Genomic DNA, 22,096 nt, shown 5'->3' on the forward strand with positions numbered 1-22,096 from the left:
ATCGTCACTAAACAGGCTTTGAAAGTGTGTTTATAGGTTGTGGTTTGTTTATTTAATTAGTGCTAAATTAATGCACTTTTCTTTTTTGTCTTTATCACCTACAATTGAGACTGATGAAATCTTGTTAAGTTATAAATCTGGTTAGAGAGTCGGACTCGTGACAAGAAGGTTGCCGGTTGGATTCCCAGGGCCGGCGGGTAACGACTGAGGAGCCCTTGAGCAAGGCACCTGACCCCTACTTGCTCCCCGGGCGCTGCAGTGATAGCTGCCCACTGCTCCGGGTGTACGTGTGGTCACCACTTGCTGTGCGTGTGTTCACTACTCTCTGGATGGGTTAAATGCAGAGGTCACATTTCGGCTATGGGTCACCGTATCTGACAAATAGGTCACTTTCACTTATCAGAGATATTTTGACGATCATATGTGTTTGTTTCTTTAACTAAATCCCCCTCTGAACTTTAGTCAACCCATTCTTACTCCTCCTCAAATACAGATGCTTGGGCGTCACCCCTCGCCATCGCTGTTTAACACACAGCTCATACCTTTAGCATCATTTTCTCCATTTCACTGGGAAAGCTTTTGGTGTCAGTACTCAAACTGGATGATTAAGACCTGTGACTGTACTTTCACTTGCGTGTTGGGTTGATCATTTCTACTTTTACAAATGCAAAGAATCAAATGTGTCTCAAACAGACGCATTAGGCAAACAATCTAAATCATTGGAGTACGGTGCACGTTAAAAAGTAACGCTACACTGTGTGTGAAACACACGCTGAGACGCAGCGATACATTCAGAATCCAGACGTGCAGAAGGCAGCAGTCTCTCGTCATGTTGTTATGGGACGTGTAAATAAGAGCGAAGCATGAAAACCAATGTCTTTACACAGATGCAGTAAACCTATTAACAGTGTTCCGAGGAAAGAAATCCACCATGAGTTTGTGCTGTGGGTTCAGTGATGTATGTAGGGAACAGCCCATCTGTCTGTCTGTCTGTGTGCATGTGGGTCACAAAACATGCATTCTTCATTTCATTTTGCTGATCGTTTTAATATGGTAAAGTAATATGGTGTCAGATAAACTACTGTGTAACAGAGAGCAGGCAGATGAACACATTAAATGTGTATTTGGGGATTTGACTCCTGGCACCTCTTAACATTCTGTGAAGGATGTTTCATTGAATTGAATTGGTTGCCAGTTCATCTTAGAATAGAGTTTAAGATTTTATTTTTTGGTTTTAAGGCCTTAAACGGTCTGGATCTGAACTTGTGACTGTTAACATAGCGGCTAGATGTTTAAGGTCATCAAATCAGAGACTGTTAAAGGTCCCCAGATCAAGGCTAAAAAGAACGGGTGACCGGGCTTTTGCTACAGTCGGCCCCAAACTCTGGAATGGCCTCCCTTTATCCATTAGGTGGACCACTACAGAATCTCTGTTTGAAATAAAACTCAAAACTCACCTTTTAGGAAAAGCCTATAGCATGTGAGTCATCCGGAGTGTACTGTATTTGTATACGTTTTATCTCTTGTTATATGTCATTCTGTTTTGTTTTTACTATTTATATTTGACAAACTTTTGTAAAGCACAATGGTTCAGCGACCCTTGCTGTATTGTGCTATATGAATAAAGAAACTAACTAACTAACTAACTTAATTGGTTGTTGATACTGTAACGCCATGCATGTAACGTACGTTGAATTATTTGACCACATTTACAACAAATAATAGCACCTCTTGTTTCTTCCATAACTGTAGTGTCAACTGCACTAATCCAGTTGAACAATTCAACCTTTCTATAGGTTATAAAATAACCCCACATTAAATTAGATTTGGGTCGATGGTTGATAAAGATTTTGTAATGATTAAGCAAAATCTCAATTTGAAACACTATTTCTACCAGAAAGACTCGGGAGGCAAGAAAACTTGATAATGAACATTTATTAGACAACTGATCAGCGACAAGGTGCGAACATGATAAAATATATAGTTCTTTGGCGTAGGCCCCGTCCATAGCTCGCATCCAGAGGGTCAAGAATTCCTGCACTTCCTGCCTGATGATGATGAAGGCAGGGGCGCAGCCAACCCCCCTGGGGTTAATGGACAGGGGCCATCCTGGTGGTGGTGGGGAGGATGGGGGTGAATATCGGCAGCTTCAACTGCGAACGCAAACAAAGGGTAAGTGGCGATCTTTTATACTCCAAGTGTTAGATGATGATTGGTTAGGTCTATACGTAGTAAATTGCAAAGTTTCTATGTACTGGTTCATTCCGATATGTGTTGCATTTGCAGTTGTAATGAACTGTTGATGTCATCCTAATGATTTCATAAAACATGAACGTAGAAAACACATCAAATAAAAACAAAAACATGGAAAGTATTAGGTTTTTGTTTTTACAATACAGTCTATTTGATCATCCAAAAAACTATTAATTTCAACATGCAGCACAGGAAATCTTATGTTTTTGCCGATACATTTGCATAACAGAATCATCAGTAAGGGTTGCCAGGCAACAGTACACTTCTGCTCTGAGAGCCTGTTGATGGTCTTTCCACTCTCACTTGAGCTGCTGCAATCCAATTTGCCTCAGGGATTCACAAAAGAATTTTATCAAGACATTATGTTAGGTGGAAAAGCTGAGAGTTTGGCAGAATAGAGGAATGAACGCGCACACACGTCTGTTATGACTGAAGATCATGTAATGTTCTCTTAAAGAACAGCGTGTTCAAGAACAATTCACATTATTATCATCAGGCTGTTTTGGCAAGAGCTTCTGGAGCATGCCAAAATGGATCAGTAAATAACAAAACCATAATTCCCCATTCGCTTTAATGTCTTTATTTCACAAAAACATTTCATTTCCAAATCAAGAAATTGCCTCTTTGGCGCATTTCTTTTGTTTCATCTTACATTCGCAGTGGACGTGTTGTTTTTCAGATTATGTCATGAAAGAACACATTTTAGTTTCATAATGTATATTTTCGACGATGAACAGGCTTTTTTGAGAACAGGACAGAACAGGGCACGGCTCTTTTTGACAGATGACTAGAAGAGAAGGGCTGTTCTCATCTGAAAGAACAGGAAACATGGAACATGTTATTACATTTTGATGGCACATTATAAAATCAAATATACTGTATTACAACTGCTGCGACTGAAACGAAATCTGGAAATATACATCAAAATTACATGTAGATCTGCACCAGTCGATACCTCTTTTTTTTTACAACCAGTAACTGACGGATGTGATGAGATCATGAACGTAATGGCCAATCAGAGTCTTCGGTGCAGTCGAGTTGAGGTGTACGATTATCCCAGAGTTCTTGCGGGGTAGTCACTTTCATTGGTTTTAAAGGGGTTTGTTGCAAGCGTTTAGGTGATGGGGACGTTCTTTACACTGTTTCTGTAAACCGTTTTTAATGGTTCAAATGTCATGCAGCTTCTGCAGTGTATTGATGTTAACATGAACAGTCTATGTCGTTATTTTGGCAAATGAATTCCAGGAGAAAAATGTGAATTCCTTTAATGGAAAGTGAATTTCTTCACTGTTGAGTTGTATTGTGTGCAAGTGAAATTAAACATCCAAGTCAAACTCTGTTATGTACAGTATGTGGCATGAAATATCTTTGGTCTCTTGATGGTGACGAGCTTTAAGATGAAACGAGTGTACAGGCCTGTGTGAGCGTGTGCCGTCAGTAACAACAAAACTGGAGAAGGACTAAAGGGCGTCACGTAAATCGGGTGAGAAACAATGCGTCTCGAACACAAACCCAAATGCATTGGTTTCAGATGCGATTCAAAATCCTGCCGTGCCACAGAACAAAACTCCCATCGCTGAAGATTACAGTTTTTTACAATTGCTAGGACACATTTCACCATACTTTGGTGACTTTGTCAAAACTCTTCACCCAGTGAGCACAACAAACTTTCATCTTGGCACAGCAGTTCATTTCACTTCATTCGTGTCTCAAATCAGCTCATTCTTTCATAACACTAGCCAACAAACACATTTGGTCATCTATAAACCAATAAACCAAACACGAACAACAGGTATCATTACGGCAAACACAGTTTCAATTATAATCAATTATAGTTGCTCTGATCTCATCTGAGACCACAGCTCTTGACCTTCCTCTTCTTCTTCCACCACGCATGCGTATTCCTCATCCTCTTTCAACCACTTCTCTATGTCTGGCTTGGTCCATGTTTATGTTACAATGCAAATTATTCCTCATTTCTCCTCTTTTTTTATAGATGGTAATGCAGTTCCATAAAGGAGTGACACATGTGTAGGTCTTTAGCTACAATGGGAATCATCTGTGGTTGGTCCAGCGGTTTTGATAGCATTTACTTTTTAGATTCAAATTACAGTTCAATCAAATATCATTGTAGAAATACAGAAAATGGCTGTCTTATTCAGTTTTGTATTATGCTATTGTTTTGAACTCAAGTTTAACAATTTTGAAAAGAGTATGTACAGTAGATGTGTGCGAATTAGTCTGTAGGTACACCGAGTTTTGGCAATTGTTGTGTCTAAATGAGAAAAGAATTTATGAAATTTGAAAGAAGTGGTCAATGAATGCATTTTGTGCCAAAGTTTAGCTCACACATACTACTGTTGTGCTCACTGTGTGACGAGTTTTGCAAAAGTCACCAAAGTATGGAGAAATGTGTCCTAGCAATTGTAAAAAACTGTAAATGACATGGCATTTATCCCAAATAGTTCATGTTCATGCTGACTTGGCCTTACTTTTGTTCAAATCAAGTGTTGTAGTGACCCTCATTTGTCAAGCAGTCGGGTGTAAAGTGATGTTGTGTGAGACTAAAGCCGTTGATGAAAGGCTGTGATGCTGCCACTCTCTCAGGAGACTCTGTGATGTTTCTCACGTGTTAAACAGCACAGCAGTGATGTTTATGTTGTGCGCACGTTATCTCTAGCTGCTCAAGTGAGGATATAAACCCGCCAGACTGCGGTGGGCAGGGCTTGCAGCTTATTTTCCGACACTGTTTCTGGGCGGATTTTATCATTATAGGTTGGTCATTTACACACACCGGGGACACGCATCTGTGTTCAAACACCATGTGAAAGTGCATTTTTCCTAATATGTCCCTTTTAATGTAAAGAGATGGTTATTCTTCCAAGGTCAGACCGCAGATGTTGTGTTTTATTCATCTTACACTGCTGTGGACTGTTTGGGTAATGTTAATGTAAGAACCAGAGGATCTCCTACTCGCTCGCTCGCTCGCTGGCTCTCGGTTATTGCCGTAGCGGCTTATAATGCAGTCTTTTATTTATGCAGCACTTGCTGTAAATTTCTGGCTGTCCTTCACCTCAGGATTATATTGACCTTAACATGTAAGAACTATCACCAGTCATTCTTTCAGCTCGTCCTCTACGAGTCTGAATCTCACAACGGCACACACGCTCCACAGCAATCACGCACACACGCACACTTCTCATTACTGGAATGCAATAAAGACGTATATGAACTACGTAGCGTTTATACAGTACATCATGGTATTTATTGTTTAATTTATGCTGATTTATGAACTCGCAGGTGTATAATCTGCACTCCTGACTCTGAGCATTATTGCGTTACAATAAGAGTTGATCAAGCAAATGTCCGTAATTGTCACTGTGAATGCCAATATTCTTCTTCTTCTCATCATTGTGGTGGATAAAATGAGTGAGATTCACCCCCGCATGCCACATTGACATTTTTTTTCATTTGCTGGAAGAATGAAAAGATGAAATATCACTCCTCTAAAGATGGACTGAGAGAGAGATCTCAGGCAGACAGTAAAGTGAATATCGTCTGGGATTGTTAGGAGTCGACGTTTCGCCAATAAGTCCCTCGCCACAGCGTGACCTTTCCGTTATGTAAATCTGAGCTCAATCCATTGTCACTGTGACCCTCTTCTCGGGCTCTTCAGAATGGGATGCACTCTTTACGCTGACGCATAGGTCACACAGACTGTATTGAGCTCACAGCGCTGGAGAGACGGGCTGCTGTTCTCTCAGGTTAATATCCTCATAATACAGTACAAACGCCTGTAGCACCCAACAGGTTTACCAATCCAGAACCAGCCTTTCATAACAAATGCTTCAACCCAGAGATTTTCATCATGTTCAAATTCATTAACTGTTCTTATTCATTTTTCTGTCGATGTAAATGAAACATAATTCACCAGTAAATGACAAACTGTTTTTGCACATAGCACTGATGCTTGTAGCACAAATATAAAACGTTAGTTGTCACATTAAATAAAAGTGCAGGTCATCACGTAAACAGGCAGGTTAGTGACATTCACGTGACATACAGATGGATAAATTGAGGCCATATCATTTTAGTTTATACCTAAATTCATTTTTCTAAGTACTGTGTTTTCAATTTTATACAATAGTAATATAATAGAATATAAGTATTATAAATGGCTTTCCTGTAGCTCAGTGGTTAGAGGTCGTGGGTTGGATCCCAGGGATTGCACATACTTAGAAACAAATGTGTAGTATAATGCAATGTTAGTCGCTTTGGATAAAACAGTCATTCAAATGCATAAATGTTAATATATTTATAGTATTTACTATAGTAAATCACAGTAAAAGTCCTAGATAGTGTTTTGAACCTTACTATAGTAAATATTTAAGTAAACTACAGTGTATACTACAGTTGGTCAATTTACTATGCAGTAAGAATACTACAATGTGTATACTATACTATACTATCTGGATAGTCAAGTTAACAGGAGTTTTATTTTGGCGGCTCCTCAGGTAGACCCTTGAGTTTTAGTGTGTGTTTGACGATAGCTTTACTCAAACGGAAATGTTAGTCAAAATCAACTCTCCGAGCAACTCTGGAGATGAAGTTCATGTGTTCATATGCTCGTACAGTGAGACGCAGACAAATCCACAGGCGTCACTTGTGTAGTACAGCACGTTAAACCTCATTCACTTAGAAGACACGCAGAACAGGCAGATGACATATTTCTGCATCCGGAAGTCATGGCGCTAAACAGGGCAGTTTAAACAAAGCACAGATGCGAGTGGACATTTCTGTGGGTGATTTACTAACTACTGACCTGTCTGCACATTAAACCCCGTTAAACTGTGAGTAGTGTGTACGTCGTCCTTCCTGCCTAGAAGTGTGACACACACCTGCCAAACTGTGCTACACTGAGAAAAGCTCTCTTCACACAGACTGAGGTTTCCTATCTCATTCGACATGTACGTTGCACTGTATAGTTCTGTGCTACAAGCCGCTTTTGTGAGTTCAGTTGAAAGACTCGTGAATGAGTCTCAAACTCCGACTATCAGTTTAAATCAGCCACTCATCGAGTCACAGTTGACCGCGAGTTCATTTTTAATCCACCAAACTCAAAATGAGACTTAAATCACTGGCATTATTAAATGGTGGTTTTTTTTAATGATTTGATATTGAAGCTATTATCGGGGGTGTTTTCTCTGTTTTTCTTGTCAACCTGTCATGAAGTGTTTATTCAAATCAGAATTTGAACCAGAATCAATGTTCTGTCCCAAGTGTGGAATAACATGAATCATGTGACTGTAGAATGTAAACCCTGTGCAAAGGACATGGTATTATCATTAGTGGATGAGCAAGTCCAGGGTTTTATTTCTGAATGTAAAAGTGATATAGTAAACGTTGACCCAGCGAGTATGCACATCAGAAGAAAGAACACATCTCAATGAAAGCATCACTTGCACCGCCAGTCAAGACACTGTCAGAAAACTCCTTGTTTCTACACACTTCCAGCTTATTTCCATTAAAGGTTTACCGTACATTTAACACTTTACAGATTCACGATGAGCAGTTTTAATATCCCACAAAATTGAGTAAAGTTTATGGGTTCAATAAATAAGGTATGAAGACAAAAACAAACCGTAAGACATAGTATCTGATAGCAAGCCTCGGCACAGGTTTGTATTAGTGATCCAGTTGTTCATGTGCACAGATTCAGCTGATGACATCAGTGATAGACTGTAGAAATCCTCTATATTGATAGATCTGTAACACTTGTTTGAACTGATTGTTAATGGTGTCTGTTAAAAAGAAGAAGTAGCAGAGAAAACGTCTGTTTAAAACAGAAAACATTCTCTCGGTCATGAATTCATTTGTCTAAATGTATATTAAGGCTCTTTAAACAGTATGTAATGGATTTTTATGACTGTACATAAGATTTGTGAGTTTATGAACAGACTTAATAAGAGGGTTGGAAAGAATATCTCATCTAGTCCACGTGTGTATTGTAACATACATTTGAGCAAGGTTTTGTTTTAACTGAAGCACATGATGGAAGCATCGGTACCGTCTGTCTATGACCTCATTTGACATATCGGTTCAGGTTCATGTAACATAAATGCTGTTCCCCTTTTTTCTCCATATCTTGTTTTGAATTGTCCTCTGCTTCTTTGTATTTTCTTCTGCTTTATTAACAGGAACTCAGGCCAAAAAACAGGGCGAGGATTTATCCGAGAATGACGGTGATGAAGATGAAGGTATTTCTTTGGTGATGAAAACCATTGCATGACTCTTTTTTCAGAATGTGTTTTAGTCTTCTTGTATTCAGGCCATGTGTTCTGTCTATAAACACTTGTGTGTGTGTGTGTGTGTGTGTGTGCGTGTGTGTGTGTGTGTGTGTGTGTGTGTGTGTGTACGCGTGTGTGTGTTCAGTACATGGCGGAGAAAGTGAATCGTGTCGGGAGAGTCGTGAAGGTTTTCTTTTGTTTTCTGATCTGCAGTCTGCAGATTGTCCGAAATTGACGTGAGCTGTTCAAGAACATCTTCATTCTTCTTGATGTTATCTGAGCATCATTGTGTGCGGATCTCACAAATAGAGGTGTTTAGTGTCCTATTAGATGTTAGCAACGGCATGTTCCACATTGACCTGCACATGTCCATCATTCACAGGGTGATTTCACTCTTATCAATTTGAATTGAATATTTACTGCACATAATCTAAGGATTATTCTCTGAAAGGCAAGACCGAGCGTTGAGATATGCAATAAGAGTTCATTGAGTTGTCATTGGCTGTGCTCGCTGGTAAACGGTCAAAGTGGAAGTTGTTTGAACTGGATGTCATGCTGCTGAACAGAACGCCATGTGTTAGCCATGAATTCATGGTCATGGTTGAATCCACCTCAGAGACATCTATATACGTGATGCTGTAATTGAAAAGTTCCCAGTGTCGTGTGAATGTGAGACTTCTACCTTCTGGTTGAGCGACATGAGAGCACACAAGTGGCAAACATGGGATATCACAGCACGGTTTTTAAAACAGGCTAACGGATTTAGATGAGGAGCGAAAGGCTGACAAGTTGTGGTAAGAGGATTAGCAACGGAGGAGGAAAAAGCAGAAGAGAGAGACGCTGCCAATCAGAAAGAGCATTGTTCAATTTCAGCATTTATTCTGAGGATATTCTGAGCTCAGGGTGGATATCTGCTGAGATTAGAATAGGCAAAGTATTCTTCCCCAGTTCCTCAGCCGCTCCATCCACTCCTACTGATGTTGTGTTGTGTACTGCAGGTTTACAGTGTACACGCTCTACTCCATCTCTACGCTGTCTCGGAGTATTTTTGCAGTATTCTTCACCCAGTTCAGATGTTAGTGTGAGAGAGATGTGAATGTGAAATGTGAAAGAGAACTTGCATCATTACTCTATATGGAAAGGAACCCATATCTACTGACCAGGGTTTGAAATGAACTTTTTCACTCGCCAGCCAATTTGTCTACTAATTTTTAAAAAAGTTACTGTCCTCTCTTTCTCTTTTATTCTTATCCTTCATCCTTTTCATCATAAAATGCATTAATTGTGGACAAATCGAATCAATAGGTCACAATATTAAAGTCCCCGTGAACCGGAAGTCGTGCTCGTTTTTACCTCTGTATTTCTGAGTGAAATGGAATTCGAATGAGAAAAATAGTGGGTGTGGCTTTCGTCTTTCTCTGCGATTTGATTGGATGTATAAAAACAGCCGTTGTATTTTGAAATGGAACTGAAGCGGAGGAGTTAACGGATGGTCCGCCCAAGCCGACTAACATACGTCATTTAAGATGGATAGTCACTACAGGACGGAAGTGAATTTTCAGATTTTAACTAAAGATTATGAGGGCACACGGTTTTTAAAAAGAGAATGACCCACATTGAGAAACTATTTACAATAAACGCTGCAATATTTCATGAAAAAATAGGCATTGTCATTTTTCATTTCGCTGGGACTTTAAGCTTACTTCATTGTTTGGGGTACTTTTCCCTTCATCCTTTCACCCATGCACTGGATCCAGTGGCTTTAGATTTGTCATGGAACAGCGTAGTTTTGCTTGAGAGTATTTCAGTGGAGAGTGTGTTCTGTATGTGTGTTTTGAAGCGGTTCAGTGGGGGGTATTATCTATGCTGTGTTGTGGGAGGGGGGGTATTTTGACTCACAATACAAAGAGGATGTATGTGCCCGGCTCAGACAATCCAATTCCTGACTTGGTGCAAATGTGCCGGCCCTCCACTCGACTCCAGCGGTCCAGCAGTATGTCCTTCCAGAGGCTTTTCCGCTTGGTCTGGAGCGGGACGGGTCTGTTGTCTCTATTGAGATTGTTGGAGGGGTCTCTGCGTGTCGTGCCCAAGGCGTGTTTTTGCATGGGGAGCCAATTACGCTGCATCAATGACCTGCCAACCCAGGGACACGGCACGATTCGTGACCGCAGTAGAGAAGCAGAGCAGCCAGGAGATTCCAATAAAACAACAAGAGGTGGCCTCAGATGCTGTGTTTGGAGAGATTAGTATTGGGCAGACTCTCTGGCTTTGTTAAGGCATTTGGGTCGTCTACTCCAAAGTGATCAAATGCGAGAGTGCCACAAATGAGTTTTGACACTTGAACACTGAAATGATATTCCACTTCAGACAAGTATATAGAAGAAAGCCTCGTTTGTCTAACAAGCATCTCAAGTCAAAGCAACAGTACTCCAACACAGAATGTAGAATTGAGCTGCCACAGTATATTTGCCCAAGATGACGCTGCGTTCACCTTCCAACCTCTCCTGTGAAACTAGGCCATCCGTTCATACAGCAGCAAACACTTCTGCACCACATCACCCACTCATTCAATACATTACACTCTCCACACTTATTATTACACCTTTCTGCTTGGAAAAACAATTTGACATTTAGTCCACTCCAAGGCACAAACATAATATTTTATAGCATCAAAAATGTTAATGTCAGTGTTTATATCAAACCAATTTTGTCAGAAGGATCCGAATCAAAAGACCAAGCGACTCTTCACTATTATATTCACAAAAAACACTTTTATATTGTAAACAAAGAATAAATGTTTTGTTTTATTTATAAATGTGAACTTTTAAATGAAGCAAGCTTGTTTATAGGACATACTGTAGGTGGGAAGCACCTAATATGCAGTTTGATTGACAGTTATCACAACCTCTGATGGCTGTGATCCACTGGATGAAAACCTGGGAAAGGTTGCGTTTGGACGAGCCGGGATGCTGCTGTTGACATAAGTCAGAAGGGGCAAGTTGTCGCTCTTTAATTCGTTGAAGTCTCATGTGTCCCAGATACTGTCATTTCTAACAATTTGTTTGTTTTTGTTGATCAAACCAATGTTTTGATATTTGTTACATTATTTTGCTAAATAAATAAACGTATAAAGTAAAGAGCCCCGCTGCTCCCTGTACTACACTCTACACTTGAACAAAGCTTTGTGTAGGACCTGAAAGAGAACACGTGTAGAATTGAAAAGCAGAAACTGCACACGTCACGTGATTATTCAATGCGCTTCAATTCGAGATCTGCTTCTTAAATCTGACGGTCTGTCCAGAACTAGGGATTGAGCCCAAACGTCTGTCTGTAGTCGTGAAGTGGACCGGACTCATGTGTTTATCTCAAATTGTAACTAGCAAGCTGTTGGCGTTCTATCTCAGTTGGTGGTCTTTCTTTCAGTCATCAAGCCTGGCACCAACAGATTGCAATGCCCCTCATTCAGACATCCATACAGACAGTGTCATTGGCAGTGAAGTGGAGCTCAGGTGCAGTGACGTAATGTGAAGTACCACTGCCAGCCAATCAGCTGAGAGCCAGAGCGAGCTGCATGAGGTGTATATTTAGGGACACGGAGGGGCTAGTTCTTGATGTAGAATATGACAGTAGTGATATATTGTGCTGTGCTCAAGAGTAGACGTGTCTTCTCTCATGTGCCCGCTGTCATAGCCCGTGGCACCCTTGACGAATAGATGCACGTAGCTGCTACTTGGTGTGCTGATTCATGTGCCCTAATTGGGCTAAAGACCCCCTCCTCCCCCTTCCCATGATGCCTTTGGCCAGGACCAGCTCCACCTGCTGGGGTGTTAGGATGGATTTCGTTCTGGAGTATAAAAGCCACGGCTCCATTCTGTGTGTTAAAGAAACAGCATGTTCAGTTTCTACATCAGTGGAAAGTCCTGTTCTGGGTGTAAATGTGGTTCTTACTAAAGCTAGTACTATATTCTGATTTATATGTTTGTTTGTTTATTTGTCTGACAAGGGTAGAAAAAACCTTAGCCTCACACTGACATCTATGCCACATTTTACAGAGTTGACCAGAAAATGGAATTTAGTCACCCTCATGCCATCTCGGATGAACACGATTAATGTTATAGTAAAATGCTATCATGTTGTCCTCTTATATGAGCGACAAAGACTTAAGGGCATGTGACACGCAAGAACCAATGAGATTTGAACCTACTGTGCCGATCTGTCTGTCTACATATCGTGTCAATTGCTAAATAAACTCAAAATGTGAATGTTTTTTAAACGTTCTCTTCAGAAGGGATTTATTAAGACACTGAAGTCCTTTGGCTTTCTTTTATGATGGATGTTTGTGCTTTTTGAATTTTCATGTTCCACTGAACTGTTCCTTTAAGGATCGGGCTCATTTGAGAAACTGTGTTTCCCAGCAAACTGAAACATCGTCCTACAGTATATGTGACTTTAATATCATATTTTTAGGTATCTTTTTGGCTTTGTTTATTTGTTTAAAGTGGATTGAATAGATCCATTTGATAAAATAAAAATGAAATGACTGAACATTAATCAATAAAGTAATGAAAGTATGAAAAGTATATGGACGTTGGTAGTAATGACTGAGACTGACCGCATCTGCTGCATTTCAAGGAAGAGAAAAAGTCTTGTGTTTCAAAGAGAAATGTCTCCGTCTTTACTCTCAGTTGAAGGACACGCTTCCTCTTTCTTGCTCCAAGCATGTGATTCAAGGCTTTTATGCTGTGATAATATCACAAACTGCCTAACTTGAGCAAACTGAATGCCTGAGATGATGAAAAACTAGATTGAGGAGAATTTCCTTTTTTTTATTAAAGAGTACATAACTAGGGTTTTTTACTGTTTTTATCCGTCTAATCCCCTCCTTTCCGCTAGCCTATGGTCAGATGGCCTAGTCTGATGTGATTGGTCAGATGGCCTAGTCTGATGTGATTGGTCAGATGGCCTAGTCTGATGTGATTGGTCAGATGGCCTAGTCTGATGTGATTGGTCTACCGCGAATGAGGCTCACGAGCTACAGTGTTTGGGGGAGAAGAGTGAAGTTTTTGCGGGCAGTCCTAGCAAAATGTAGGCGGGGACTATATGTAGTGACGTAAATCCGCGGCGGTTCATGAATCGGACTAGGGACGACTCGTTTGCGTGATTCAGAGTCGACTCCTTTTTTCCAAGCCAATAACTTTGTTAGTCATTCACCTTCGGATTTACAACTTGGCAGACTGCTGACATTCAAACACGCCAACATGACACACTGCATGAAATGTGATGTTCATGATCTCATGTTATGTACTCTTTAATTCTGTTATTATAAAGTTTATAATGAATATGTATTTATGAAACAACTTCACTTATTGATAATACAAATGTCCCTAATATCATATAAACACCCTCACATCAGTCAAGGGGTAATAAATGCGGCGAAACAGTTTTTGGTGATTTAAGCGCGTTGTTTGTTCTCTATGACGTGCTAAAGACATTGTACAATTGGATGAGTCCTATTTCATGTTGCACAAGAAATTATGAAACTCATAATGAGTCATCATTAAACCACATCAAATGATATTATTCTGCCACATTCACATCAGGTGAAAATAATAAACACGCTCAGTGTGACGTACAGTATCAGCACTTCACAAACAGATTCTCATGAAGTGCATTCTTGGAAAACATGCGTGAAACGATAACAAAATGTGGTAAAATTGGGTCTCGTTCACTAAGCATGCGTACGAACGTTTTCACGAACAAATCATGATTCACTCAAACTTTCGTACTAAAATGTATTCTAAATATAAGAAAAAAGATTATGCTTAGATGTATATTGAATTTGAACATTATTTCATCATATACAGTGAAAGAGTAAGAAAAGCTGTGTTAGACTATAGGTGTCTCTCAATAACAGCGCTTGTACAGCCGGCTAACGACAACTCTTTAAACTGCGTGTCTGTATAAAAGGTGTTTTATTGTGGATGAAGTGATTTTGAGGACTGTGCACTTGAAATTACTTGCGAGAGCGCGTCTGTAAACAGCGTCACATGTTTTCGTGAGAAGTTCAAAAACACATACAGCCAGCATCAAAAATGTAAATATATAGATTTAGTTTCCATCAGTCAGAGAAAATTGTAGAAATCATGTGATGTGGAATTAAAGTGCTGCAGTGGGTTTGAGAGAAAACATCCCCTGCCCGCCCCGCCCCGCCCCTCTCACCCGTCTCTCTCTCTCTCTCTGAGCTTCAAAGAGCACATCAAACCACCTGTCTCTGCGCTTACTAACCTTATATTTCATGCACAAACGCTACGGCCCAGCCTGAAGAACTCGCCGTCTTCAAAGGTCACGCGTCCCCCTCTGAATAACACTTGAGCTGTTCAAATCAGACACACGCACACCTTTTGCTTTTGCTAAGACCAGTGTTTGTGTTGCTAATATATCGATGAAATATATGAGTATTTCCAGAGATATAGGTCTATTTTTTGGCCTGGTTTTATCTGATAATTGTTTCCCTGTCTGTTTTATGGGGTAAGTGACCAAACCTCAAACCTATAACATGTGATTTTGCCACAGATCTTTGGCCCAGCACTGTTTGTGTGCGATAGCTCAAATGGTGTCGGAGCGGTGCTTAGATTTACGTTGCTGATTTAATTGAAAATCACGAACTTACATTAAGAAAAATGTAAGAATCTTGTAGAGGCAAACACCTGCATGTTTTGTTTATTTTTGGTAATAGTAACCACCTGGAGATCCCAGACGATGCTCATCATGAGATTTGAAGCGGTCTGTAGCACTTATCGTCTGTCATGAAGTGAGATGAGTGATGAAGGGATGATGATGATGATGATGTGTGTGTGCTTCAGAATCATTCTTCCATGTGAGACTGTGCATTTGCGTTTCATGTTCAGACGTTCAGGTCATTTGTGTTCTTCTTCTGTTCATTTTAATGACGTGTTTATGAAATGTTCATATCTTTACGATGTTTATTAATCAATATCTCTCTTTTCTCCCCTCAGGATGTGACTTTTGAATGTAGCTGTTCTAGAATAGTGTTTTTGTCATTGTATGTGAATATTTATTGAGGACAGATCAGTTAGCATCATAACAACAAAAGAGGTTACTGATAACATTGACATGACAAACTCTTCTCTTCTGATGGCATTCTGTCTTTCATTTCGTGCGGGAAATATTCATGTTTTTTTTCTCACTCCATACATTGTCTGTCTTTTGTCTCTACAGAGAATCGTCATTTTAAACCGTGTCACATTATGGTTCTCTCAGATACCGGATAAATAAAGGTTTATGCTGACACGTTTCAAATGGATCATGATTTATACAAATCAGTTCTCAGATCAGGCCTGCTTTAATTCGCTCAAAAAGGCTGCATGAAAGGCAAAGACAGTGACACGATGATGTGAATAAAATCCATCTGTGGCTCATTAAAGGTCCGACGCCGTGAGCTCCGGTATGTAAATGAACGCATCTTTAACAGGAGGGCAAATGCACTGGAGGGGTTTTCGTTTGTTCTCAAAGATGCAGAATTTTGAACTGCCGTTTCCATGGCAACCCTCTTAATACAACACAGTTGGCTCAGTCTGAGAGACAGACTTGTGTGTCTTTTCATCTAAATGCAGATGGTTTCAGTAGCTGGATTAGACGTGTAATGACGTTTTGTCATCATTAATTCACGTCATGTCATTCTGATCTCTCTTATTTTGTTTCTTCCTTGAAACACAGAAGGTGATGTTTAGGGAAGAAAGTCGGGGCTTGTGTTTTGCACACAATAAAAGTGGACGCAAGCTCTAAAATGGACATTTAGAAGCACCAACACAAGGTGATCTAATTTGCTATTGGTCACGTGGGCATTAAAATGATGTCCAGTCCGGTGGGATGTATCCCAAAACACAAACAAGCACGTGGATGGCAACGCAGTAAGGACGAAGCTATCACCTAACTATGATGAGACGTTTACCGACATGACAATCTGCTCTTATGTTGTGCTTCATGGAAGGAATAAAATCATACAGAGTTGGAATCAAAATTTGTAAGATAAAGAAATGTCTTTCTGTTGAAAACCTTTCATGGCTGTACTGCATGCTGAGGTCATCGCATCGTTTCTGCTACTGAAGCGCGTACGATCAGCCTGCAGAGGTCCATATGGCTTCCTCTGTCGTTAGGGTTGATTCTAAGAGACAAATGAGCCGTCTGATATGAGATCCATTTGAAATGTTATCTGGTATCTGGGAGGAGCGTGAGACTCGTTGTTTTCAGGGCAGTGGCACAGTCAGACTTTAATAATGGCCACTCTTGCAGACATACGAGATACCGGAGCCAAACCTGTGATGGTCTACATTCACGGCGGGTCCTACATGGAAGGCACGGGGAACATGATCGACGGAAGCGTGCTGGCCAGTTACGGGAACGTCATCGTCATTACTCTCAACTTTCGAGTTGGCGTCTTAGGTAAGCGCTTTCATTGTTTCCATTATTTCTGGACCAAATGTGTCAGGAAAAGACAAGCCAAAATAATGAGGTGCCCTCAAACAGATAAAGTGTAGCGCCGCCCCAAACTCATCTACATCCCAAAGTATTTTAATGTCAACAAGTACACAAATAACCTTTGGGAATGTCAGGCTGTTGTTTTTTGGTCTGTTGACGGATGAAGATATTCTAGCAGATTGAAACCGGCTCTAGCGGCTGGTAGTCCAGCTGATCGATCTTTGCAGATTTGTGTATAAACTGTTGCATTTTGTTTGCTGATGTGTAGCTGTTGTTTGCTCTTTGCTATTTCTATCATTGACTTGTTAAGCTGCTTATTGACATGATATTGTTATGAATCATCAGGTTTTGATTCTTTGGCTTTCAGTGTTTTCAGACCGTCTGGATTTATGTGCAGTCACACAGTTGATAGGCTATAATACGTGCAGGTAATCTTAAATAGTATGAAGTAGAAGTGGGTGGTATATTGATATTGGGAGGTTAAGGTCATGTGAAAACCCTCACGAGTTCTCCTCGCAGATAATAAGTACGGATATTGAGGGATGGATAGGATGGGTATTTGGTGTGCTGTCCCGGGGAGAGGGCTCTGAGCACGGGACGTCCCCCCCTCTTCTGCGCTAGAAGGTGCTGAGCTGAAGGTGAGGAGACGGGTGCAGGAGGGGCGCTGAAAGACACTAGAGATGGTGAAGGTAAGGCAGCTTGTCTATTTGTAGGGGTTGCTCCCAGGTGAATGGGCTGATTGGTGAGATTGGGTGTAGGAAAGCCAGCCGGAATTATTATCTGGTTGGTGAGATTGCTGATAGCCAACCAGCCGGGTTAGTTATCTGCACGTGCTCCTCCCGAACATCGTGCCGTGTACCGCTGGGTTAAGTGATATCACCTGCCTGTAATTCTCAAGGAATCTTGATAAGCCTGTTTATAATGCACCGGTCTGTGGACATTGTGGTTACATGGGCAGTGGCGTAGCAGACGGGCGCGCACTGCACCGGCAAAAATATCATTTATGATGTAAAGAAATGGGACATTTTTAGGGTTGGCACATATGAGCGTGAGGTCTGGCTACGACCCAGCGATGGATTGGTCTAGGAAGTGGCACAGCATTGTTACGGGATGTTTAAGGAAAATGTCCATGGATTTGAGTATTTGTGGCTCGTATTTTGGATATATGTGTTACGGGGCTTGACGGAGACACACAGGGTTAGGATCCAAACGAAGTCATTTATTGATGGGGTAATCCACTGTAAACTTAAACGGGCAAAAGTCCATACACATGTAATCAGTCCAACCAGGGCAAACGAATCCAAATGGGTGATGAGGGGAGTGGCCTCTAGTGGACTTGAGAGGGCACTGCAGCGGGTGACTGTGACTATATGTTCCCCTGCATTTCAGACATTTGCCTAAACACATTTATTTTGCTCATTGTGATTTGAATCTGGCTTATTTAGTTTTTTATTATAAAGGTATATTCTGTTCTAAACAAATTCTATAAATAACATTTTGCTCTACACTTTGCGCTTGTACCCTTGTTAACCATGCACACACACACACACACACACACAACCAGTGCACACACACACATGCGCGCGTGTGTGTGTGGTTCGACTATCAGTCGACTATTGACAAGACGTGAAAATTCTGATTGGACCTCAGTCGAGGACACCCCTATGCTGTCTATTTCTGATTTACCTTGTGTCTGTTCATGAACATGACAGTATGTAGGTTACGGGAGTTTATTCTTGTTTTTTTGGAGGGTCACATGCTGAAGATCAGCGTATTGCACACTCTTTATATTCAAGTCGAGTTTAATAAGTCTCGCTAGAGTTTCCACGGCTCCTGTGGATGTGCTAATTATTGCTCCTAAGTGTGGACTCTGTCTCTCCAGGGTTCTGTTTGGAGCCTTTCACGTGTGAACTTCACACCATGTCGATGGCTAAGAACTCATTACTGGTTTAATATTTCATTACCAATACCAGCTCACCGGTGACTCCGCGTTCCTGCCACTGGTGTCCCGCAGCCGGGCGTCTGCCTGTTTGAGACTGATTGGATATCAGGAGGATGTTGTGACACTCAGATTTGATCAGAGACGAGGTTTGGTCGGAGACAATTTGTTTATAGAAACGCTGTCTTGTTTGTGCATCGATCTGTGTGTGTGTGTGTGTGGGGGGGGGGGGGGTTGTGTGACCCTTTAATGGCATGTAATGACTCTTGTTCGGGGGGAGTATCCTGTATCACTGCTCTTAACAAATAGAATTACTCACCGACTCTGCAGAGCATGTCCAATTCCATTTACTGCAGGGAAGACTTCATTACCGTTTGCAGATGCATTAAATATTAACAACAGCCACCTACCTCACAAATCCATGGCCCTTTACCATGGTAAATCAGTCAAGCTGTTGCCAAATATGATTTCAAAACATCTGAAATAATATTTTCCTTAAAAAAACTATTTCAAAAGAGACTGGATTTGACCTCACATTAGACATCTTTTCATCGAACATCATCTGCATGGCTATACATGTAGATACGGTATCTTTCTGCGTGTAGTATTTCTCTGGCGTGGGGATTTTATGTGGATGTTTGTGTAAGTCACAGGAGAAATGATTTCCGTGCATGGCACACTCACACTGCAAATCTAATTCTGAAATGTACCACACAGTCTGCTCCTTGCCAAAGTCCTTTTCAATGATCTTACATTTTCCATGTCACTATGACGACTGTTCTTGGCATTCAGAATAAAATGCTGCATGTTCAGCAGCAATGTAAAATGCATTTCCTGTGACTTTGTCAAGAGCCGATTCAATTCCCTGACAAACGCAGGTTTCATCTGTGCCACAGCAGGAGAAGCTGACTCATTCTCAGGTGACCATGCCCAAGAGTTGATGTTTTTCATTTGAAAATGTGTCGGTGTGCCTTGTAATAACATACACGTTACGGTTTGTCACGATCCCAGTGTTTGTGAACTTTTCTGTCACTTCCTGTTCTGTTTCATGTTTTGTAGTCCTTTGTAGTTTTTAGTGTTAATTAGTTCCTCCAGGTGTGTCTTGTTATCTTGTATTTAAGCCCTAGTGTTTCCTTTGTTTGGTGTCGGTCTTTGTTTCATGCTTTGTTTTTGTGCCTCCTTCGTTCTGTGGATTACCTTGCTTTGTGTTTGTCTTTGTTTATTTCATTAAAATCAGAACTGCACTTGGATCCGCTTCTCTGCCTGGATTACTCACCGTTACACAGTTGAACAAAAAACACATGGCATTTCTCTTTCAAAACCGTTTTCCAGCCTTCTGACATTCAAAATCCTTCATGGTTCACAGGCAACGTTCAGTGCAAAAAATGACTAATAACGCCCTTCTGACTATGACACATTATTCACAGTCTGCATTCATGTCAAAGACGATCTTAAAAAATCGAATCACTTGGATTTTATTTTGACCCATAACAGAAGATAAAGGGTAAACACAACGAAATACTTCTTACATGTTCAAACCATATGGTCAGCAAGACGTCCGAAGACACACAGACACATTCTGTATTTTCTGCAACACTAACGGAGATAAACGAGGGCAAGCAAACGGTTTGATTTTCAAATGCAAAACAAATATTTGAAGAAATCATTTTAAATATACATTTTTGCTCGCATTACCCCACCACACAGAATGAAATGATTCAAATAGTATCTTGTTCATTACAATATCACCAGTCTTTGGTTTTGAAGGTGACTAAGCTGCTATCAGATGATATACACATCAAATGTTTTCCATACGTTTGTGCGGTGAACATCTTTAGAGTCATCGAGACTGTGAGAAACTTCATTCCCAGGAGTCTGTGGTTTTCCTCACAGGGGTTGCCAGTTCCAGCGCCCATGCCTCTTGGCCTTTGCGTGAGAGATAAATGACCCACATCCATCTCTTTATGTAAACATGACCTCTGGGTTTGAGACATTGATTCTCTGTATGATGTCTCCTATCAAAGTGTCTTTGAGTGCTGTGACATTTGGGTTCTTATTGGCCTGTTTTTCTGCAACTGAGCGATATGTGAGAAACGGTCTCAGAGGAAAACTCTTTTTCCGTCTCGCATATAGAAGTCTTTAATGGCTGGAAAAAGTGGTGTAGGGAGCCGCAGAGATGTAGGCTAGCCCGGAAGTAAGCGCCGCGCTGGTTCCCTCGACCGAAAGCTTTTATGCTAGTGATGCGCGGGTCAGGGTTTTTCCAACCCGCGGGTCCCGCTTTTATGAAATTATGTGGCCTGCCCCGCACCACTCTATCTATTTTTACAACCCGCCCCACGACCATCAAATAGTAATGTAAATGAAAACAGACTTTATTTCAGTCTAAAAGTGCTTGGAAACAGCCATAAGATTACATCGCCCTGTAAACTGGCAACAACCATAGAAACTTGCACTTCACGTATAGCCGATGTAACGTTACTACTGTTGTCTCCTGCTGCAACCCTTCCTCAGAACCGCTCCCAAACATTCGATTTAGCAGCTTGACCTTCTTTTCTTTTAATGATGTAAATTCCCGACCTTAATTTCTCCCGCACCTCGTCTTCCATCTTCACCTTTATTTCTCTGTTTGTTTTGTTGTTGTGGCTGCATGGCGGCGGGAGCCGCCTTTCGTGAGGTGTTCGGTTTGGGGACGTTGCTACGTAGGCCTACATATTGTAACCTTATCAAAGAAGCTAATAAAATATGAAAATATATATTCCAAATATGTAATATAGGCTATAGGGAATCGCACGCAACATACATGTTTTTTTATTTTGTTTTTAATCACCCGCCCCGCAAATAAAAGTGAAAATGTCTTTACCCGCCCCAACCTGCGGGGCCCGTGGGCTATGAGGCGACCCGCGCATCGCTAATTTATACCATAGACTTTTGAAAGATCGCAAAAATGAAGCTTTTTAAGACACAATAAGGCTTTATAGAATCACATGCGGGTTATAACTGGTGTGTTTTATGTCATCGATTAAAACGTGAAAATATTTGAAGATTTTGTTTACCACAGACCTTATTTCAGGCGATTTACCAAAAGCCCATTGTAAAAACCCACAGTTGCTTTGAGCTT

General features: G+C 40.8%; 1 protein-coding gene across 3 annotated transcripts in view; it reads left to right on the plus strand.

The window, feature by feature from the left end:
- LOC130564005 (neuroligin-3-like) overlaps positions 1–22,096 on the plus strand; it is a 151,768-nt gene that overhangs the window by 74,620 nt on the left and 55,052 nt on the right. For 2 of the 3 annotated variants that reach the window (XM_057349864.1, XM_057349863.1), the window contains exons 4-5: positions 8,451–8,510; positions 16,854–17,003. In XM_057349864.1, the coding sequence (XP_057205847.1) occupies positions 8,451–8,510; positions 16,854–17,003 (210 nt within the window). The remainder of the gene's footprint in view (positions 1–8,450; positions 8,511–16,853; positions 17,004–22,096) is intronic. The other variant, XM_057349865.1, reaches the window with a different exon arrangement.

The sequence above is a fragment of the Triplophysa rosa genome, linkage group LG13 (genome assembly GCF_024868665.1).
Source record: "Triplophysa rosa linkage group LG13, Trosa_1v2, whole genome shotgun sequence".
Taxonomy (NCBI): domain Eukaryota; kingdom Metazoa; phylum Chordata; class Actinopteri; order Cypriniformes; family Nemacheilidae; genus Triplophysa; species Triplophysa rosa.